The sequence below is a fragment of the Capra hircus genome, chromosome 17, assembly GCF_001704415.2.
Source record: "Capra hircus breed San Clemente chromosome 17, ASM170441v1, whole genome shotgun sequence".
NCBI lineage: Eukaryota > Metazoa > Chordata > Mammalia > Artiodactyla > Bovidae > Capra > Capra hircus.
Genome location: NC_030824.1, coordinates 7,799,522 through 7,823,222, shown reverse-complemented (window position 1 = coordinate 7,823,222; position 23,701 = coordinate 7,799,522). Strand labels below are relative to the sequence as shown.

General features: G+C 42.2%; 1 protein-coding gene across 8 annotated transcripts in view; it reads left to right on the top strand.

The window, feature by feature from the left end:
• The window catches only part of GIT2 (GIT ArfGAP 2), a 41,395-nt gene continuing 19,729 nt past the window's right edge, over positions 2,036–23,701 (top strand). For 6 of the 8 annotated variants that reach the window (XM_018061113.1, XM_018061111.1, XM_018061109.1 and 3 more), the window contains exons 1-12: positions 2,036–2,250; positions 6,735–6,868; positions 8,448–8,560; positions 9,162–9,267; positions 10,783–10,869; positions 10,986–11,116; positions 12,813–12,907; positions 15,682–15,727; positions 16,861–16,912; positions 20,102–20,174; positions 20,425–20,522; positions 21,547–21,658. In XM_018061113.1, coding sequence (XP_017916602.1) covers positions 2,199–2,250; positions 6,735–6,868; positions 8,448–8,560; positions 9,162–9,267; positions 10,783–10,869; positions 10,986–11,116; positions 12,813–12,907; positions 15,682–15,727; positions 16,861–16,912; positions 20,102–20,174; positions 20,425–20,522; positions 21,547–21,658 — 1,099 coding nt within the window. In that variant the 5' untranslated portion in view covers positions 2,036–2,198. The remainder of the gene's footprint in view (positions 2,251–6,734; positions 6,869–8,447; positions 8,561–9,161; positions 9,268–10,782; positions 10,870–10,985; positions 11,117–12,812; positions 12,908–15,681; positions 15,728–16,860; positions 16,913–20,101; positions 20,175–20,424; positions 20,523–21,546; positions 21,659–23,701) is intronic. The other 2 variants (XM_018061114.1, XM_018061110.1) reach the window with 2 other exon arrangements.

Here is a 23,701-nt window from a genome sequence, read left to right as displayed (position 1 = left end):
CTTTCTGCACAGCTGTCCACAACTTGATCACATAGCCAGGCAAAGTTATTTGATGAATCCTGAAAGCATATTCTCTGCCTTCTCTGCTTGTGGACATCAGCTTTTCAGACGCCTGCAACAACAGCTGTTCAAGAATCCTGGCCTAATCTTTTCTCCACACATGTTGAGGCCAGAAGATTTGTGAGTCTATGAACCAAAACAGGATGCAGAAGCATCAGGATGGAACCCAGAGGCTCTAATTGTGGAATGTGTGGGATTTATGTGGTTATGCCCACACCACACATTTATAAAAATGGAGAGATGAACCAAAGACCGGTGCTCCTGAGACCCCTTCCAGGACTTATCCTTTCAGAAGACCTGGGCAATTTAATCCTCTGCCTCGACATCTTTCCATATTTATTGAACATTTCGCTTAATTTATTAGTGAAAAAACTCCACAATGGCTGCTCACCAGAGTACCTGGAGGTCAAGACAGTTTCTGGCCCACAATAGCCATGGAATATTTGCCAAATGGCAATCATAGTTGTGCTTACACATATATAATACATACAGTGTTCATTAGCACTAGGACCACATCTCTGCTTGCTTTCAGACTGATTAAATTGTGTTTATGTAGTCCTGTAAATTAGGTTATCTAAGGCAATGGCACTCCACTCCGGTACTCTTGCCTGGAAAAATCCCATGGACGGAGGAGCCTGGTAGGCTGCAGTCCATGGGGTTGCAAAGAGTCAGACAGGACTGAGCAACTTCACTTTCACTTTTCACTTTCTTGCATTGGAGAAGGAAATGGCAACCCACTCCAGTGTTCTTGCCTGGAGAATCCCAGGGACGGGGGAGCCTGGTGGGCTGCCGTCTGTGGGGTCACACAGAGTCAGACATGACTGAAGCGACTTAGCAGCAGCAACAGCAGCAGCAGCATTCTCACCCTCAAAGAACAAAAAAAAAAGTTGTGATTAGGAAATAATAGCAGTATCTAATTCCAATAATAGGAGCAACTATTATTGAGTGCTTACTATGGGGCAGGCACACTATATGCTTCTGTAAGTTATTCCATTTGTCCTTAAGTAAATATTTTGCTTTTGCATGTCATGTAAGAGTCTTGCTGAATATTCTTCATCCTCTCCCTCTTTTTTTCCTCTTCACACCCCTTTAAAAATGTAAAAATCATTTTCAGGTAACAAGCTATACAAACGTGAATCATGGGCTTGAGGTAGACAGACTACCTCCACTTTCCAGATAAGATCAAAACTGCAGCATGGGGAAACATCTAATATATTCCTACTTATTTTATTGTAGATCTACTACAGTTGAATGTAACTCCATAAATATAGAAAATTTCGTCTTCTTGGCTCACCGCTCCTTCTCCGGTGCCCAGAACAGTGTGTGGAACATAGTACATGGTCAATAAATGTGCATTCCTGATAATTTCCATCTGACTCTGTGACTCCAAGGACTGTAGCCCGCCAGCCTCCTCTGTCCATGGAGATTCTCCCGGCAACAATACTGGAGTGGGTTGCCATGCCCTCCTCTAGGGGATCTTCCCAACCCCAGGGATCAAACCCAGGTCTTCAGCATTGCTGGCGGATTCTTCACCTCCTGACCCACCAAGGAAGCCCAAGAATATTGGAGTGGGTAGCCTATCCCTTCTCCAGGGGATCTTCCCGACCTAGGAACTGAAACGGGGTCTCCTGCATTGCAGGCGATTTCTTTACCAGCTGAGCTACCAAGGAAGCCCTGGTCAATAAATATTTGTTGAATAAAGGAATGAATAAATAAGTGAACTTGACCAAAGTTATGCTAAATGACTTGACGAATGATTGCCTCAAGAAGCCTGTGGCTGCATACCTTTGGTCACTCCATTTTGCTGCTTCCCCTGGTACTAATCAGCACTGGGAGGAAGTGAATCTCTTCCAGAGAGGGAGACCCCCAAATCAAGGAGGTTTGGAAACAGGAGAGGAGACACCTGCCCTCACTCAAAATGGCGACAAGGAAGCGTGCCCTTTCCGGTCACATGACCTGCCCGTCGCCGAAGGGCACCACCCCGCGCGTGCGTGCTGCGCCGCGGCTGTGAGGCGCTGAGGGGAGAGGCGGCCGCCGCCAGCGCCGCCGCGGGGACCCGTTAGAGCGGAAGCGCAGCCGCCGCCGCCGCCTTCACTGTCCCGCGGCCCCAGGTTCCCGGCAGGTGGGAGGCGGGAGCCATGTCGAAGCGGCTCCGGAGCAGCGAGGTGTGCGCTGACTGCAGCGGGCCGGGTGAGTCGCACCGGCCGGGCCCGCTCCCCTCAGCTCTCCTGGCCAGGACCCCTGCCCCGGGGCCGCCCCCTCGGGCCGGGAGGGTCCGGGCGGTGGAGCTCTGCACCCCATGCCCCGGGTCACGACGAGGAGGCGCCTGGGCGGCCGTGGGGCGGGACCCGTCCCGGGCCTGTCAGAGCCGGGCGGGCAGGGGGCCGCCGCCCTCCCGTCACTCCCGTCCCTCTCTTCTTTCTCGTCCCCTCTGTCCCAGGCCGGGCGGAGAGGCGGCGGGGTCGTGGCCTCTTTCCCAACAGGAAGGGGCTTGGGCAATCCACTAGGAGGCCAATTAGAGAAATCAACTGCGAGCGTCCTCCCGGCTGCGGCCCCCAGAGGCTGCAGGTGTCATCCCCCCTCCCCACAGCCCCCCAGACCCCCGCCCCGGGGTGGGGGGAGGCCCTGTCCGGAGTGGGCGACGCTCGCCGCTTCCTTCCACTGAGACTCGCCAGAGGACCTGCAAGGATGAGTTTTGCCCCGCTTCTCTTAACATCCCGCCTGCCACTCTGCCGCGGACAGTCTCCCGGATGACGGGGTCTTGCAAACGCCGACCATCACTTGAGGAAGCAATGCTTGTCTCAGGTTCTGAGATCTGAACTAGCCGAGTTCAAACTAGATTTTGCCTCTGGGTGACCTTGGGCTGGTGACTTCATTTGGCCGAGTCTTGATTTCCTCATTTTTCGAGTAAGGATGATTGGGAGTACGGTGCTCAGGGGTAGAACAGTGTCAATGAATATGCTTAGGATCGTCTCATCGAACGTGGTTTTTGGGGTGGTTGTTTTTATTTTTCCTGTTTTTTTTGTGTTGTGTACAGAACCTTCACAGCCCCTTAAAGCTGTAGTTGAATTTCTAAATTATACATTAATTACTGCTTACAAAACAAACACACCAAATCATTGGCAGCTATAACCATTTGGGTATTCAGGCAGTTTAGGCATAGGGCAACACTGAAGGGCGAAAACCATCCCTCCCGTCCCATAGATTTAGAGTTCAGATCTATCTTAGCGGTTGGAGCCCAGTTGACAGGCCTCTGTGCTGTTTTCAGTGCTTGGATTTATCTCTTTTGAATTTGAAGTAATTCAAAAGGTAAGATGGCTTCTTTGGCACAATAGTGTCCAATAAACAATCTTAATGAAGTCATTGAGCACCACTCTGTTTTAAACTTCATCTTGTCATATGGAGGTGCAAACTGATTTTAAAAGGACTGTGATAACTCAAACCTTATGTGGTTATTTCATGGTCTCTATAATGTAAGTGGGGTTACCAGTTTCTTTTGAAGATAGGGAGAACGGGTGGAGGAGTTTCAAAAGAGGTGTTTTAGAAACTAAGTTAGCTTGTCATACGAACTCCATCGGATTCTCTAAAAATGTTATTTGCTCCACTTCCTTCTTTTCTTGCCTGTTTTTGGTTGAACTTTCTGTGATGTTTGATTCACATGAATTTAGATTCAAACTTCCTCTTGAAGCGCATATTCTTTGCTTCTCAGTGGATGGTATACGGGGCACAGGAAAATTGCATCTCTGTTGTCATGCTGAATTCTGTACTAAATACTGTCTTGCACTTCTGTGGCGTTTTGTGCGTTTGAGAACATTTTTCTCTTCCATTGTATCTTTTTAGTTGTTGTCTCATATGCCTAATCTACAGAGACTTGAGTCACTTCCTTCCTGTTTTGAATATAATTAGGCTACCTTGAAACGTTCTGAACTTGAGCAGCTAGGAATTTGTGCTGCCTTTTCTGCAAACTCCTAGTGAGAGAATAACCCTTATGGTTCAGGATCCCTTTGAAATTCTGATGAATGACAAGACCTTCTCCCCCCAAAATACACGCGCACTTCTCCTTTAACGCAGAATTTGTTAAGATTTCTCAGTGGGATAATAGACGTTTCTGAAGCCCATTGGTTGTGTTCCTAGAACCCATATTAAGAAGCCCTAGCATAAAATGATCACATAAATTGGAAGGGGTTCACTGGATTTTACTGTTGTTAACATTCTGATATTCTCTTCGTGTGATTCTGATTCATGATGTTAAAATGACTAGTGGAGAGCCTTCCTTAGTGTGTGTTAAATCCTTGCTGTCTTGTCCGTATTTAATTTCTTCCAAAAGGATTGTGAATTCTCTGGATGATAGGTGAAAACCAAGGCTGATCTTCAAAATAAAAGTCTTTTTGTATGTGTGTCAGTAGTAGTACCATACTGCAAGAGGCAAAGTTGTTATGTGTCTTTGCAGGGATCTTTCATCTTGATGTTTCCAGTCTTTGTGTTTTAGAGTGCTTTAGTAGTACTGACATAGTTGTACTTCACTGAAGAATTTTGTTTGAGCTTTTGTTTCATGGCAGATTTTTGATTGTTGCTGTTCAGTCCCTAAATCATGTCCAACTCTTTGCAGTCCCATTGACTGCAGCATGCCAGACTTCCCTGTCCTTCACTGTCTCCCAAAGCTGGCTCAAATGCGTGTCCATTGAGTCGATGACGCCATCTAACCATCTCGTCCTCTGTCCTCTATCGTCCTCTTCTCCTCTTGCCCTCAATCTTTCCCAGCATCAGGGTCTTTTCCAATGAGTGGGAATTCCAATGCTTTGCAACATGGCAAAAATAAAAATAAAAATAAAAAAAAGATAGGTAAACTAATTACTAAGATTTGATGATAGTTAATCAAATGTTTTGGAGCTTCAGCATTGATCCTCGCTCCTTGCAATGAGTATTCAAGGATTGATTTCCCTAACCAGTCAATCCTAAAGGTAATCAACATTGAATATTCATTGGAAGGACTGATACTAAAGCTGAAACTCCAAAATGTTTGATTAACTATGATCAAATCATAGTAAATAGTTTATCTTTTTTTTTTTTTTAATTTTTTTTGCCGTGCTGCATGGCATGCAGGATCTTAGTTTCCTGACCAAGCACTAAACACGTGCACCCTGCCATGGAAGTGCACAGTCTTAACCACTGGATCGCCAGGGAAGTCCTTTTACCTTTTTTTTTTTTTTTTTAATGAATCTAGTTCATATCCTATTCTGAGTTCACCTACCTGAAAACTCCATGAGGTTTTTCAGTGTAGTAAGATAGTGTTCATGTGGAACATTCAATGTTTCGAATAACAATCAAAGACTTTCTCTAGTGGCCATGAATTGCAGTGAGCTCTTGAAAATACTTGAATGGTACTTACAAAATAATTGGGAAAAGTTATAACAGCTCACATTACTGAATACTTACTATATGCAAAGAGCTTCACTTACTCTTTATATCCTCACCGCACTGAGATGTGTTGTTTTCCTATTTGATCCATGATGAGCACCCTCAAAGCAATAACTTGCCTAAGATCCTTGCGCAAGAAGTGGCAGAGCTGGGGTTCAAACCCTGGACCGCTTGTCTCCAGAGCCAGCCCTCTTAACCACCACACTCTCTGACTCCCAGTTTGTCTTTGATTGAAATCCCATAACTTTTCATTATATGGTTGGAAGGGGTTTGAATAAACTGTTAGAAATGGTAAGGATGGTGTACATGCATTTTAGAGATTTTTGTGGACATTGGAGAATTTTTAAATATAACCCTCAAGCCAAGCAGCTTGAGCGGTACCTATTGTCACCCCTTGTGTGAATCTGATGAAATGTAGAAGGTCTGTCTGTGTTTTGAGTTTCTAAATATTTAGTTTACTTTCCCAGCGTGAGTTCTTCTTACTGCTTACCAAGTGTGCATTTTTCCTTGTTTCAAAGGGTGTCTAATGAGGCTTTGTCGGACTTCACAGGAAAAAAAGTATCATGCGCACATCAAAAATATTGCTCATTTGTATTTTGCATCTTTTTTCTGTGAGGCCGATGTTTTTACAGCTTCTGTTCTTTCAGGTCCATGGTGAGATCAGACCCAACAGTTTATTTAAGACAGCTAATGGATATCCTAGCACATTTCCTACTGCAGGAGGCCAGGTTTCCCAGTCTGTTTTCAGAGCCACCGCGGCTGAGCTGTTTTATAGTTGTGTCGCTTGCAGCTTTCTGCTAAGCCCAGAGGCGTGTCGATAGCTGTCTTTTCACCATTCATTTCACATAATTCTGTGTGGATTGCTCATGGGCAGTTTTGTTGTCCTGCCGTTTGTGGAGATGGAGTCAGAATGATTCAGGTGAACCCTCTCAATTTGCTTCTCTTATGTTTAAGGAAGGAGAACACATCTGAGATAGTAGATCTTACTAGGGCTACAGATTGTGGCCCTGGACCACAAAGCAGGTAAGTGCTCACTCAGGGCTTCAGTCCATGTTTTCCATCTCTGTTAACATTGTACCCCCAGCCAAGATAGGTGGCATCATCAGACAAGCTCCCCAGCTTGACATGTTGACGAGCGTACCAACACAACAGGAATGTCTTGTTTTCCTGAAACACCAAACCTTGGTCATCTTTTGCCACCTGGCAGAATAGCAGCCACCTGGTATCCTTACCACTGATCTCACTCTTCTCTCCAGATCCTTCCTGGGCATCTGTAAATAGGGGAACTTTTATATGCGATGAGTGCTGCAGTGTCCATCGGAGTCTGGGACGCCATATCTCTCAAGTGAGGCATCTTAAACACACACCATGGCCTCCGACATTGCTTCAGGTAAAGAATAAGAATTCTCCTCAAGAAGTTTAAGTTTTTAGGAGTTACTGTTTTAGCAACTGAAATTATACTTCTTAAACCTTACAAAAATGTTTGAATCCTAATTGAGTAGAGGTGCCAAGCTTATCAGTGCTATATATAAGTATTGAATTTGTTATTTAAGATTATTTTCCTCCTAGTGAAAATCTGGAAAAGCTCGACTATAGGTAGACAGATAGTCATTAAAATTCTTCCTAGTGTTTTACTGCCGTCTTTCTAGAATATCACCAGAAATTGTTTTTAAACAGTCTGTCTTTTCCCACTTACCACGGTGAATGTTCCTGAAAGCAACTGCCTTAGAAACTTTTCATTAAGTTTCCTGCTTTGATAGGAGTCCTCCGAAGTTTCTGAGGCATCTGATTTAAGTTCTCTTAAAGTTCTTATAACTTGTTAGAGACAATCAAGTTCTGTTTTGATTGAATGCCTAACACCCTGCCAAGTGTTCAGTGGCTCTTAGTTTTATTTGGGGGTCCATTATCATGTCACCGGGCACTTCTATTTTGGGGTACACATTCTTTGAGTTCTGTTGGAACTCAGACTTTGGCATGTGTTTTGCCTTCATTTGTCTTGAGTACATATTTTACTAAATCTGTGGCAGCTGCACAGCCTGTCCCGAAAGGGTGAATTTAGATCTCTGATATGACAGTATCTGCACTGTTGTAAAAATCAGATGAGGCCTTGTCAGGAGGCATGCTCGGAAATGAAAATGGTTTATTATTATTAATAACTTCTGCTCAGAAGTTTCTAACAGCTCATTCCCATGTGAAAATGGGTGTTTACTGCTGCCAGATTATACAGAGTACAGATATTATGTCATACCCTTTATTATATTGTAGGATATGAATAAAGTCCAGAGATGAGTAGTTTAAAATGCCAGACTTGACCCTAGCACAGTAGTTCCCCGAGTGACACGTGGACCACTAGTGGTACTCGAGGTTGATGTGCACGCTCAATCGTTCAGTCGGGTCCACCTCTTTACAGACCCGCCAGGCTCCTCTGTCCATGGGTTTTTTCCCCGGCAAGAATACTGGAGTGGGTTGCCATTTCCTTTTTCAGGGGATTTTCCTGAACCCACATCTCCTGTGTTGGCAGGTAGATTCTTTACCACTGATCAAAGGTAGATGTAGGTAATACTCAAATATTTATTTCAGTGGTTGCATAAAACTATAAGTAGGGCATCAAATTCTAATTGCTAGTGAAAGTTTTAGAAGGTGAGTGGATTTAAAGAAAAAGATTAAGAATCTTGAAAAATAGTATGTGGATGCTCAGGCTTGGGCAGTGCTGTCCTAAAGTGTCAAAGTGCTCTTTCTTCATCATGTATTAGAAAATGTAATCAAACCCATTGAAGTATTTAGCTGTCCTCCTGGTCAAACTTGAATCCTGCATGTAGGTTCTTCTTGCTCATTCTAAAACAGAAAATAATGAAGTGTGTGATCTCCTAGTCATGCTAGTGTTTGTAGTAGAATCAGTTCAGTCACTGATTTCCATGGAATGTTTGTAGAAAGAAATTAAAATGTGATTTTATACTGCTTGGTTTTAGATGGTTGAAACCTTGTATAATAATGGTGCTAATTCTATATGGGAGCATTCGTTACTGGACCCCACCTCTATTATGAGTGGAAGACGCAAAGCTAATCCACAGGATAAAGTACAGTGAGTGGAATGTTTATAAATACTCTTATTTTTTCTTAACCCCTGGGGCCCACTGAAAGGAGCGCAGCTGTCTTGGACCAGCCTCCACAGGGGCAGCGCAGGAGTTGGTCACCCAGTTGTGTGTTGAACTCTTTGCCGTTAGGAATGCAGAACGAAGCCAGGCATGGGACCGTCTCTTCCGCATGGCTACCCAGCACAAGTCTGGTTTATCCAGTTTAAGACTAAGGCTTGGTGGTTGTCAATGTCACTGGGTTTGCGCTTAGGTGCTCAACCAACAGGCAGTCAGACCAGACATCTGGATTCTTACAAGATGGGACAAAGAGCTGCTTCCCCCCAAGGTTGCTAGGTCACTTCAGAAAATTACACAGAGAAGAAAGATACTATAAAAAGCAGGTATTCTGCAGTCCTGGCCATTATAATGACTAATGTACGTTTTCAGACTTCAGGTCTTAACACACTGCCAAAGCTTACTTCAGTATTGTTCCTTTTATTCTTGAGTGGGGGATGTGGGTCACTTCCTCTTCTCTTTACAGTCTGAAGAATGGGGAATGTTGTATCTGAACTGCCAGCGAACTGTTTTCTTTTTTTGTTCTCAAACCAGTCCTAATAAAGCAGAATTCATCAGAGCCAAGTATCAGATGTTAGCGTTTGTCCACCGCTTGCCCTGCCGGGATGACGACAGTGTGACCACCAAAGATCTCAGTAAGGTGGGTCACACCTTTCAGAATCCTGAAATTACCAGATGAAACAGCACATTGTCCTGTTTGGGAGGAAAAAAAGACACTTAGAAAGAAAAGAAAAACAACTCCTTTCTGAACACGAAATAATTAGTGAGCTTTTTTTGCAGTTGATTTCTTCTCTCATCTTAATTCAAATGGCAACCATTCATATTAGTGGAGGTATACTAGTGGGACAAAGGAAAAAATAAGTATCCAGGAAACTATTTGTGTTTTCTAGGTCTGGTTCTAAAGTCGTATTTCTGTAAGTTTTTGTTTGCAGAGCTTTGAAATAGGAGCCATGTCATAGTTTGTTTGTAGGAGGGACTACACGGTCTGTGGGACTTGTGCAGGTTTCTAGGTTGCATGCCGAGTGAGATCTTCAGGAAGTAGGGCGTCACTCAGAGCCGTAGTCCATGGGATGGTTTATTAAACTCACAAGATGAGTTGATGGCTTTCTTTATGGGCCTTTGCATGTTTTTGAGAGATGCTACAAAAACGCGTATCTTAATTTTCAAAGTGCTGCTTTTGGCAGATGCTCATCCAGAGCAGAGGCAATCACAGTTCATAATTTTAAACTTTGCCTGAAGGTGGATGTGATTGTTACTTCCATTCATTGTGGTTTTAAACCACAATTTTTAAAAATAAAATTAATTAGGAAAACAAGGCCTGGATGCAGATGTTAGAGTAGCTCTCTTCAATCCTGTGGTAAGGATGCTTGCGTTTTGGACAATTCTAGGGTTGAAGGAAGAGTTGCAGGAAGGCAGCTTATCCTCTGACTGTATAAGGGCTTTTCCGCAGTGCTATGAAATCTGATATGCCACAGGCCTGTTTCCACCCCGAAAAACTTCATTAAATCATTCTGCACAAGGTTAAGACTAGTGTTGTGGAGAGGGTGTGATATAAGGCGGAATCTTATGATTTACACAGCCTAGGATCTGAAGCTCTAAAGCCCTATGTTCAATATTAACAGTTATTAACAACAGCAATAATAATAGCAGCTGTTTTCTTTGGGCATTTCCTGTGTACCAGCTCCGTGCTCTGTTGTATCATCGATCCCTTATAGTTGCCCGTGAATAGGTGGCATTTTTATCACCATTTTGGAGATAAGGAAACAGGTTCAGATTGCTTTAAACACTTTCTCAAGTTCACACAGCTTGAGGGGTGTATGGTTTGAAATTCAGGTCTGTCAGACTTCAGAGCCTTGCTTAACCCCTCCTCACACTCCCTCTCACTCAGAGACTGGTTGCACCACTTAGACAGATCATGCCTTTGGGCGCATCAGCCTTCCCAGCCCTAGTTCCCTTATCAGTAATGTAGGCCTGACTCTGCCTTAGAGCCCAGGGGTAGCTGTTACCTGCAGAGACGGCTTCATTCACCTTGCTAAGCGAGATAAAGATGTTGTAGTGCTTCGATAATGTAGATTGCAGTGGTCTGCCAGCTGCTTTGCTCCCTCATTCTTTACACTTTTAACAAACGTTCTTCTCTTGTTTATGTATTTTTCAGCAACTCCATTCAAGCGTGAGAACAGGGAATCTCGAAACCTGTTTGAGGCTGTTATCTTTAGGAGCACAAGCCAACTTTTTTCACCCTGTAAGAAAGCACAAATTGGTTCAGATATTAAGTTGAAACTAAATGGGTTGCATTTGCTTAGCCTTTGGGTTATTTAATTCGTTTCTTTTTGTGTACTTTGTATTAATGATTCTTAGGAGAAAGGAAACACCCCCCTCCATGTGGCCTCCAAAGCAGGGCAGATTCTACAGGCGGAATTGTTGGCAGTATACGGAGCAGACCCGGGCACCCAAGACTCCAGTGGGAAAACTCCTGTTGACTATGCCAGGTGAGAGACTCGACTCTGTTACCTCTCTCTGTTTGGGATTATTTACCTGTGTATGATTCATTGTTAAAAGTGGCTAAATTGTGCATGGGTAGCATTTAGCTCCTTCAAAGATTGGAATTCTGTTATTTTGCAGATGAAGATATTTCAAGTGCATATGATCTTAGAGCCACTCAAAGCTGGGGAAGGTAGAACCATTAACCACTGTGTTTAGCTTTCAGTCTTTCATTTTTTTATCCTTTGTAACGTAGTGGTATTTGAGCCATGGTTGGGATCCACATCAAGTATAAAGAGCTGCAGAACCCCCTCCTCAGTTTTTTTTGAATACTTAAGTCATTGCTTGGACTTAGAGACAAGTCTGTACGGGTGTGCCTGTGTGCTCAGCCGTGTCCGACTCTTTGCGACCCAGTGGGCTACAGCCCACCAGACTCCTCTCTCCATGGAATTTTCCAGGCAAGAATCCTGGAGCAGATTGCCATTTACTACCCCAAGGGATCTTCCTGACCCAGGAATCGAACCTACATCTCCTGCATTGGCAGGCAGATTCTTTACCACTGGCGCCACCTGGGAAGCCCCAGTATGGATAGATATGTGGTTCAACAAGTATCGTAAAATGTTAATTGCAGAATTTAGGTAGTGGACATCTCAGGGCTCCTTATAAAATTCTTTAAATTTTTCTTCGTTTGAAAATTTTGACTGTGAAGTAGTGGAAAATAAAAAAGTAAATCCACAGATTAGTCTTTAATATCATTTAAATGACAGAAGATGGATCATCTTTCCTTCTTTTTCCAAATTAACTTAACTGCAAAGAACGATGCTCTGCACAGGGTAAAATGACAGTTGACAACTTGAAAATGACAAGTGAAATGACAAAACTCTGCCCCCCCAGACTTTACTCTCTCATGGAGGAGAGGATTCATAAATGCATGTAAGAGTTAAATGAGGCAAGATAATGTAGAACTCATTACCATAATGGATACATACATAGTATTTCTTCACTGTGGCCCAGATCATTAAGTAATGTCTTTAGTTGGTCTTTGAAGAAAGGATTGGATTTGGGTGTGTGAAGAGGAGCTAAGGTATTTCAGAGGAGAAGAAGGATGTGGGTCAAGTTCTGAAGGGAGGGGTGGACAGGGCACATATGCACAGCAGGGTCCTGACTGGATAGAGCAGAGTGTGTCTGGGAATAAGAGCTCAGGTGCTGAGGAACGCAGTACTTCATCAGGTCTAACACACCATCGTTTACATGTGTGCGTGCTAAGTCACTTCAGTCGTGTCTGACTCTTTGCGACGCCATGGACGACTATAGGCTGCCAGGATCCTCTGTCCATGGTATTCACCAGGCAAGAATACTGGAGTGGGTTGCCATGCCCTTCTCCAGGGGATCTTTCCGACCCAGGAATGGAACTCGCATCTCTTATGTCTCCTGCATTGGCAGGCGGGTTCTTAACCCTTGGACCACCAGGGGAGTCCCCTGTCTCACAAATTAATCAGAGAAAAGGGGTAGTGGAGATTTTGAAAGCAGTTTTATAAGAGTGGAAATCGGAGTTGACCTTGACAGTTTACCTCACACAAAAAGGTAGATTGTTCTGAAAAGTCACATTTGATAAACTCCTCAGGTATCTCGGGGGTGTCTCTGTACTTTTCTAGCACCCGGGACCAGTGAGTAGTATAAATGGCACTTTGTCTTCTCTTGTAGGCAAGGAGGGCACCACGAGCTGGCAGAGCGCCTTGTAGAAATTCAGTACGAGCTGACTGACAGACTAGCCTTCTATCTCTGTGGCAGGAAACCAGGTGAGTGAAGCAGAGCAGCCTCTCCACAGCTGCAGCCAGGCAGGCCCTGGGAGAGCAAGTCGGGACACTGCTGTTTATGGTCTGTGCTCTAACGTATCCTTGAGAAAACTGCAAATCAGGATTTCTGTGTGAAATGATGACTACGGCATATTTTGCTATATGTGAAATACATAACATCAGTCACAGCTTGACAGTTTAGTTTTTAAAATGATTGCTGTACAGTTTGGCCATTTCAGGAATCAGAGAGCGTCGCTGAACCCAGCCTGAATGCGGCACCACAGTTCTTGTGGTTAATGGGAGTCAGCATGGAAGAGCAAAGCCTTAACCTCTATTGTTGTTTGCAGAATTCTGCTACCTAAGGGGTGGGGGAAAGGGAAAAAGTGAACTTTACCATTAACCTGCTTTGTTCATGAGGTAGAACTGGGGTCAGCAAACCTTGGTCTGTGGGCCAGATACGCCTATTACGTTGATTTTTAAAAATAAAGTTTTATTGCAACATAGCCATGCCCACTCATTTATGTATTATCTGTGACCGCTTTCACACTACAGCAGCAGAACTGAGTAGGTTGAGTAATTACAACAGAGACCATATGGCCACAGAGCCTAAACTATTTAGTCTGACCCTTTGCAGAAAAAGTGTGCCAACCCCTGATACAGCATATCCACATATGTGTATAATCACATAACCAGTGGTTCTCCACCCTGGTTGTACAACAGAGTTAAGAGCCCCTGGTGTGGTTCCAGTTCCCAGTGAGATGGAGTAAGCGCACTTCACCCTGTCTCTCCTTCTGAACACAGTAAAAACCCTGGACCAAAAATGCATGGAGTAGCTATCTAAGGACTCCAGCAGGCAGGCTAGGGAACTCACAGTGACATCAAGCTGGTGGTGAGTGTCCCCTTTATTTTACTTCTGATATGGCCTCCAGAACAGCCCCAAACCTGGAACTGCACAGCAAGAGCAAAGAAGCCTTCTCTGTGTGATCTGAGGAGCAGGAAATGGAACTCTGACAGGACTGAGAATCGGGGAGTTCCCACAGGATTTTTCTCTTTTCCTTTCCCCACTAGTAATCCTGTGGCTTCAGTACTGGCAAGCACAGGTGCCTAAATCTCTGACCAAGAGCCTGAGGGGAACCCTGACGGCTTTTATCTTTAGTCTTTCTCACACTTGGCCCAGGAGGCAGAACCTGCCTGGTCAGGTGCCTGCTAAAACAAAATATTAACATTCACCACAGAATTCAAGGAAGACTTACAAGAGTCTCCACAGTTCCCAGTGAGATGGAGTATGTAAACTACTATTTTACATACTATGTAAAATATCTGGGATACCATCCATAATTACTTGACATGTGAAGAAACAGGAAAATCCCAAAGACTTGCATGGGAAAAGGTAGTTATTAACAGATGCCAACCCTCAGTGACTCTGAGGTTAGAATTATCAGATAAAGATTTTAAAGCAGATAGTAATATCATGCTCTTAAGAAGTAAGTGTGAACATTATTGAAGCAAATTGAATAAAACCTCAGCAGAGAAACAGAAGATATAGAAAAGAACAGAAATGTTAGAACTAAAAAATACAATAACTAAAATTTTAAAACCCACTGGATGGGTTTAGTTAGGATGGAGATGACAAAGAAAAAAGTCAGTGAGTTGAAAACAGATCACTAGAAATAATCCAGTTTGAGCAACAGAGAGAAAGAAGAGTGGGAGGAAAAGGAGGCTTAGCAGAGCTTTAGGGACCTACGGGACAAAACCAGAACATTTGTATCATCAGACTCTCAGAAAGAGAGAAGAAAGAATGTGGTGCAGAAAAAATATTTGAAGAAATATTGGGTAAAAACTCTAAATTTGGCAAAAGATGTAAAATCACAACTTGAAAAGCTCAGAGAACTCCAAACAGGATGAACTCTAATCATCGCTCAGACACATCAAACTCAAACGGCTAAAATACGAAGAAAGAAAATGCCTTGAAAGCAGCCAAGGAAAAAAAAATGATACTATATAAAAGAACAATTATGTGTATGACTGTGGATTTCTCATCAGAAACCAGAAATGAAAAGGAAGTAGAACAATATTTTTTAAATGCTGAAAAGAAAGAACTCTATTTCCATGAAAATAACCTTCAAGAATGAAAAAAAAAGAGACATTTTAACATGAAAGAAAAGAGAATTAGTTGCTCTAACAGAAATACTAAAGGAAGTTCTTTGGGTGGAAGGGAGTTGATGAACCAAAGCGAATCTCGGAACTTCAGGACTGAAAGAACAACAACAGAAATGATAAGTGTTGGATAAATACAATAGCCTGTTTTATTCTTAAGTTTTTTAAAGGTGTGTATGACAGTTTAAAGCAAAAGTTACAGTATTGTATGGTGTGGTTTTCAGCATGTGTCAGTAATATATTTGACAGTTACAACGTGAAAGGGGAGAGGGTAAAATAAATATGAAGGTAAGTTTTTGCACTTTTCTTAAAATGGTAAAATATTATTTCTGGTGGATTTTAACAAGTTTTGCATATTATAATCCCTAGCATTTAAAAAAGACTATGCAATCATATATGGTCAGAAACTCTAGAGATAAACTAAAATGGAATGTTAAAAAATTATCCAAATAATCAAAAGATGTTTTGATTTAAAATATTCAAAAAAAGAGAGCAAAGAGGAGAGGAACAAAAACTGTGTAGTGAGAGGAGCAAAACATAAATTCAGAAAATAATGGTATTCCTTTACAGATCTTACTAGTATTTATACAAATGAGACTCTGGCTTGGTTTCCGTTTCAGATCACAAAAATGGACAGCACTTTATAATACCTCAAATGGCAGACAGGTAAGGCCATTGAAATGCCAATCAATTATATCTGTCATGAGTATTTTCCTTGGTTTTTTAGTGTATAAGTGTATTATATTTTGTGTTTAACAAAGCCCATACATTTTTCTCTTTTATGGCTATGCGCTTTGGAAATAAAGACGGCTGTAAGTAAACCACCATATAAAATTTTAAGTTTGAAAGAGCGCAAGTAACAAATTTGCTAATAAGAAAATCAGAGTCTGTGATACTGTCATAGTTTTAGCCAGCTGTGACAGTATATTGTGTCTCTAGATATATCACAGAATATTTCTGTTATAAGAGAATATATCCTCTGTCTGTAATAGGGATCAACACATTTTGTGGTTGTTGTTGTTAAGGGCTAAATAGTAAATACTTTAGGCTTTTTGGGCCACACACCCTCTGCCACAGCTACTCTGCCAGTCGTAAATGAAAGCATTCGTGGGCCCTGTAAATGAAAGGCATGTCTGTTCCAGTGAAATTTTATTTCTGGATACTAAAATTGGAATTTCATATAATTTCCACATATTACCAAGTATCATTTGTTGTGTTTTTTTTCCCCCAGCCACCTAAAAATGTAAATTCCATACTTAGCTCAAACAAAAAGGGGTATTATAATCTGTTGACCTCTGGTCTATAAGGTCAGATGAGATCATGGCTGTAGAAATGAACTTTAAACCCTTATATAGCTAATAACCTTTGCACAGATCCTATCAAGAGTTTGTGAAAAGATTAATTGCTATTCCATATGTAATCTTGCCATTCTGGTTTCTAACATTCTGCCGCTTTTATATTTTTCTTCTATTGTGCTGTTAAAAAAATACTTTAAAAATTATGATTTCTCACATACACACCCTGGGGACTAGCATGGCAATAGTTTTTGCCTTTTGGTTAGTAGGTGGTTATTTTTCTCTTTACCATGAGAAATGTTAGCATGATTGTGTTATTTCTAGGAGATAGTCTTACCAAGTTCTGTTCAGTTTCCTCACTGACTATTGGGCTAAAGAATGTTGACATCTGACCTTGTCCATGAGCTGTAATGAATATCTTGATCCCTTGGCTACCATAGCCTTTTACAGAGCTCATGAAAATGGTTTTATTTGTTTGCTTATCAGTGTTGTACATTTTCTTAGCAGCCTGGATTTGTCTGAATTGGCAAAAGCTGCTAAGAAGAAACTTCAGTCTGTGAGTATCTCTATTTCCTAGTGAACTCCCCTGTGGAAAACCATGTGTCCGGCTAACACCTGTTCTCAGCCTGTTACCTAGTACATCAGATTACTCTGTTTCATGCTCTCAGATGTTAAATCAGAAGCAGACCATCGAGTCTGCAGTGAAGAAGAACGGAAGTACTAAGTTGAGTACATCCAGTTCACTGGCTCTGCTTCAAATACTGCCATCTTTCTCTGTCATTTTAAAAGTGAGGACTGTGCCTTTGACTTTTAGGAAGTTGTTTCTCCCTGTAAGAGTTCCCTAGTTTCTCTCAATGTAAACTAGTGAGTGGGGCACTCCTTGGGATGACTTCCTATAGCCTCGTGGGATGCTAGAGACTGATAAAAAGCTCACTGCAATTTGGGATCCAGCCCCCACTCACTGTCGGGCAAGTTCTACACCATTCATCAGAGCTTTGTAAAATGTAGGCTTTTAATAGCCAGTTCTGCCCCGGCTGTGTGCTCAGAGTTTACCCAGTTCTTCAGGTCACAAGCTCACGTTAGTGTGCGTGTTTCTTTCCAGCCCGTCCATTTCAGCAATCAGGCCCCTGAGAAATCTGCTCCTCTGGGAACATAGTCTCTATGTTAAGTCCCCGCAAATGAAGCCTCACATGGTGCTTCCCCAGCCATTCTAATCACTTGATTCACCCACCTTAGCTGTTCTCTGTACTCTCAAGATCAGAACCAAGATCCTTCTGGTCATAACCTTGAAGGGCATCATCCCGCTCTCACTCTTCAGTTCTGGCCCCTCTCCCCATCTGGCTCCCACTGTGTGTGCGAGTGGGAGTGTGCATCTAACTATCTCTTTAAGGGCTAGCGCCCTCTCAGGCCACCTTCAGGTCTCCTTTCAGGAGCCCTCTTTTCCCAGCTGTCCTCCCTTTCATCATTCACGTGGCTGAAGTCTGACCACCTTTGCAATGTAGGTAGGAGTATTCTTAAAGCTCAGCTGTGAATTCGCAGCTCTCCTAATTCATGTCTTACTCTTCATCCCCCTTGTAATAGAAGACTCTTTACTAGAACTTCGTATAGTACTAAGGACTACATAATACATAAGATGACTTTCTCATCACTAGCATTTACCTGTAATGTGCAATAAACGTATTTTATGCAGTTTGTTTGGTGTCTCTGTGTTCTGTATCTGCAGTTCTGTGTGTATGTGTTTTTACTGCCTTTCTTAAACTAAGGAGGTCCTATAGTTAAGATGATAAGCTTTGGAGTCAGCACTGAATGTTCTGTGTTTCCTTTTATTACTTACAGTGTGTAAGCCAATTTTTATTTTAAATAATAAAAACATTAAAAAGAAAACCCCAGCTGCCCTTGACTATGCTGTTTTGCATTTGCTTGGCTGAAAGCTGGGGTTAGGTCTGTAATACCTCCAGATGTTAAAGGCACTAGATAAATATCTGGGACAAATTCGAGTGTAGCTCTCCAGACCCTGGGCTCTGGGTCAGACTGTTGAGGTACAGATCTCGGCTCAGACGAGCTCCGCACCGCTCCGTGCCTCGATGTCCCTCCTAGAAAGCGAGACAGTGGTCCAGCAGAGCTGTGAGTCAGAGCTGCTCGGTGTCAGCTGCCCATGCCCTGTGGGCTCCTCGTATCAGTGCCAGTTTAGTGTTCATCCTGCAGTATCTCCCTAGTGAACAGCTGGGAGAAATATAAGACGACTAGTGTATTCCTTGAATTCATACATTTTAACATTTTGAGAGAAACTTGCCTCTCCAGTCCCTCACTTCTTGGCTCTGTGACTTGAGGCACGCTAACTTCTGTGCCTGGGTATCCGCTCTGTAAAGTGGTGTAACTGTAGTTCCTGTCTTCAGAGAGCTGTAGTATTTGCTACCATGATGATATTAGCAAGGCACCTGCAGTATAGGCCCTCAGCAGTATTGCTGTTGTAGTGATTGTTAGTAATAATAACATTAGCTTGTTAGCCCCTTGGAAGAAGCACACTGGGTGTTTATGATGCAAGTTCAGTTTCCCAGTCCTTCATCACCTTATCCAGCAAGTCTTTCAGAGCTGATTTTTAATTATAAACGTAGTGTAACCACACTAGAGAAAATCTGGAAAATAGAGAAAGGGAATCATCCTTATTTACTATATTCTTTTTTTTTTTTCACTTACTGTATTCTTAATAAGTTCAGGCTCAGTATTTTGGTATATTTTTCTGATTCTTGTTCCAGATGCCTTTTTTAACTGAAGCATAATTACAGAATTATTTATTCTGCCTGTGTCACCTAACAATGTACTGTAACCATTTTAACAAGTCCCAGTGAGGTATGCACAGCCAGGTTTAAATTCTGCAGGAAGTACCTTCTGGTCAGTGAATGAATGGATATTTAGAGTCCCATTTCAGTGCTGGGGCCTGTATGGGGATGAAGGGAGTAGTAGAGAATGGAACGAATTCAGCATCTGCCCTCAGAGCAGGGCAGCAGTCACCCCAGAAGTGACACCCACTGGGCAGCAGGGTTTCATGAGGGAGGAAGTGCAGGGAGAGCTGGGGCCAGCCTGGCGAGGGCTTAGTCACCGTTGGTTTGAGGAAGACCTGCCTGCTGCCAAGCAGGCGCCCCAGGCTGTGGGGACCGTTTTGCTGGGACACTGCATGGTGTACTGATTAGAAAGGCTGTCCTTGGTAGGGGATGCTCAGGTGGTTCTTTGGGGGTTTGGAGGACCCCTACCTCCTGAGGAAGACAGCAGAGAGACTTAACCCAGAGGTCTGGGTGATAGTTTCCTGCAGGGCACGTTTTATCCTCTTGAGATGGCATGTTTTGACTTCTTTATCCTACCAAGGGTTTAAGATCCCTTACAATGGGGGCGGGGGGGGGGGTGGGGTGGGGGAATGGCAAACGTTTTCCAGAAAGAGCAAAACAGACTAAGGTGATGTCACACGACGAGTGGAGAATGGACTCTTGTCTTTGAGATTTGCACTTTAGCTGCCTTGTGCACCTCTTATCTGCATGTCTGGAGGGAGGCTGCAGCGGGCGGCAAGTGTTTTTAGAGGATCTGTACCATTTTGGAAATGCTATTCTCTGTTTAACGGTGGGTATTTGCTAAGTAAGCGCTGGCTTTGGATAAGATGTTGGAGGTAGAAGGGTGAATAAGTCACAGTCCTCACTCATTCTCCTAGTGTTAATCCTTGTCCCTTGTGTCCCTGATATGTTTTTGCTTTCAGCTAAGTAATCATTTGTTTGAAGAACTTGCCATGGATGTGTACGATGAAGTTGACAGGCGAGAGACTGATGCAGGTGACTTAACATGTGGCTCTGTTTACTAAGCTTCTGTTACCATAGGCAGCAGCAAGCTGCCAGCCTCAGTGTTTCTCCTTGCCCAACTCCTGCTGTCCTGATAACACGTGTGTCAACACTGACTCTTGTGTTTGTTGGCTTCGGAGTGTGCTACCCCAAGTCTCCATAGTAACGCGGGAGCCGCGGCTCTCAGAGGAGCAGCAGCGCCCGTGGTGATGAGATTCTATCTCTGGCTCTTTCCTCTGGCTAGTCTGGCTTGCCACGCAGAACCACAGCACCCTGGTGACCGAGACAACCGTCGTCCCCTTCCTTCCAGTCAATCCCGAGTACTCATCGACACGGAACCAGGCAAGTGGCCGAGTCCAGAAACACACTAGTAGTGATCTTTGGTGAATGACCGATACTGTGGTATTTTATTTTCCCAGGACAGGTATTTAAAATGTTTTTGACTGATTAAAATGGTAATATCCTTTACGTACCCACACACACATCACAAATTGATAAGAAAAGCAACAGCAGTTAATAAGTGACTGAGAAAGAACATAAGACAGTTCACAGAAGAATTACACATGGCTTTCAAACGCCTTTTAAAGAAATATTTCACCTCACTAGTAATCAAAGAAAGCAACCTGAAGTCATTAATGAGCGTTTCATCCATCAAAGTAATAAGTTACATGATAAAGGAGACTCCACACTGGTAAGGATATGGCATTCTTATGCCACAGAGAAGAGTTTAAATTGCTACAGACTGCAGAGAGGCAGTTTGTTAACTGGTTACAGAGGCCTCAAAATTAACTGCATCCTTTCACCCAGGATACGAAGTACCTTTCATCCAAATACCTTATTTGGGAATATGTCCTAATAAAAGTACAAAGCTTTATGCATACTTTCATCGAAGTATTGTATGTAATGATAGAACGCAGAAACCAAGCCTAAGCATCCATCAAAAGGAGAGAAGTTGAATTAATTATGAAGTTCTTTTCATTTTTATTGATTAATGTTTATATATAGTGAGAGTCCCAGCATCCAGACTCTTATCTTGAAATTTAAAAATCTGTCCCTTCAAATTGATTTTTGACTAGTAGCCCTATTTCAAAACAGAATTGATAGTAGAAAGCATTAAGTAGAACCATTTCGTTTCAGTTCACAAAAAGAAATATGCCTTGTGAGAAATGTTATATCGTTCTATTATGTAAATGGTTTTAAACTATCAAACTTTAACAAAGTTTGATTCAGTTATGGCTGTGATTGATGGTACTTTGAGCATGCTGGAAGGCCTTTGCTGAACTCTAACAATAGTCTGACTAATTTTATGTGAACATGTGTGTATTTTTATATCTGGGAATATTTCCAATTATTTTTTCACCCTCAGGGCAGACAGAAACTAGCTCGGTTTAACGCCCATGAGTTTGCCACTCTGGTTATCGACATTCTCAGTGACGCCAAGAGGAGACAGCAAGGCAGCCCTCTCTCTAGTTCAAAAGGTAACTTTCAGACCTCTAAATGTTTGCTTCTTTGGCCTTCTGAACTTCACACACATGTTAAAGTTATGAAAAGAATTAAAGTAGTCATCGATACCACAGCTTAAAGCCCTGTTAAGTTTTATTGGTGCTGTGTTGTGATGGCAAGTTTCTCTCTTTGAGTCCTGGTGAATTATGAATATCTCAACATTATTAACTGTGATTCACATTTGTCTTACATATGAGTTTTTACCCCTTCAGTCACGTGCCTTCCTTATAAAGTTGCATTCTGAAATTAATTCAGGTATGACTTAGACCTTGTTAAAGGATATCTGCACTGAGAATTTTGGGTGTTTAAGGTTGTGAAGAGAGCACCTAGCACATATTTCCAAGGTGCCCTTCGAGTCTTTTCCAGTAGCTCAGGGTCCTGTCTCGGTGCTTGAGAACACACTTCCTTCCCCAGCCCTGATACTGTATTTTTGTTGTTTTCATTTTAAAATGTAAAAAATTTGAACAGGAAAAATACATTCAATAAGAGTTCAGTTTTCAGTCAGCATCTTATCCTCAAAGACAGTAATCATTAACTGACAGCTGTTTGTCCTTCTTGATTTTACTGACTCAACCAGACATAAACAAGTTCTGAGAAACTCGATTAAATTTTGGTGAAGGTGCAGTGATAAGGGTCCATTCATAAATTTGAAGTCTCAAAATGTACAACTTTCTTTGGCTTGGTGGGTCCATCTCTAGGTGTTAGTTGAGGAGAATTAGAGATGTTGTCTGTGTGATACATATTACACTGGAAACAATAATAGAGCAATTTTTAGTTTCATATTTGAATAGGGCACACTGTTTTTTCAGGGACTACAGAATGATGTAATATAAAATAATTAATTTTTTGAAGAAGCTTTAGTATCGTCCCAATTTTGTAAGGAAAACATTTATGTACATGCATATGTACAAATGAATATCTTTATTTATCCCCATTACTCCCAGATCTCATATTTGCCAGTTCACCTATTCATTAAAATTTATTTATTACCATGAGAATTCCCTGGCATCCCAGTGGTTAGAACTCTGGGCTTTAACTGCCAAGGGAGCAGGTTCAATCCTTGGTTGGGGAACTAAGATTTCTGCAAGTTGCATGAAGATAAATAAATTAAAAATTATTACCTTAAAATCTTATAGCACTTTGATGGTAATTTGTGGATCTGTACAGTGTGGTAAAAAATTTGAGTCACCCAAAACACATGTTCCCATGTGAGACTGAGCAAGGCCATGCTCTTCCTTTTATTTCAGCTCTTATACTGTAAGCAAGTAGCCTTTTTGATATTTATCTAGTGCCACAGTTTTTCACATTTTTTGATAATTTCACTGTTTAAAGTGGTCCCCAAGTACAGTGCGGAAGAGCTGTATAGCATTCCTGAGCACACGAAGGCAGTGACATGCCTTACAGAAAATACATGTGTTAGATTGGCTTTGTTCAGGCCTGAGTTACAGTGCTGTTAACCATGAGTTCAATGTTGATGGATCAATGATACATATTCAAGATGTCTTTAAACAGAAACGCATGTGAAACAAGGTTATGTATTTATCAGTTGACAAAAATGTGACCAGATGTTTGCAGGAACCTAACTGTATTTCCACTCAGAACAGTGGTTCAGTATTTGCTGATTCGTTCTTCACAGCAACTTTATAGACCGTGACTGCTACAAATAGTAAAATTTACTGTCTGTATTTGTATATGCTTGGGAAAAAGACTGGCAGAAAATAGAATGACATGTACCAATAGCTATGAATGACTACTCTTATCATTAGTTTCAATTTTTCTATATTGAGTCCTTACTACTTCTGAAATCTGATGGTATATACATATTACATATTCATTTTGAAAACTAAAATTCCCTTTGAGTAAACATAATTTATCACCCAGATATTATCCTTCAAAATGTCCATAAACAGTGTTGGAAATTCGAGGTTTGCTTGAGTTGCCTGAAAGAGAGATGAAAGACTCGGATAATTTGCGAAATCCTTCATTCATAACGTGTCAGAGCTGATAGAGCCATCGCT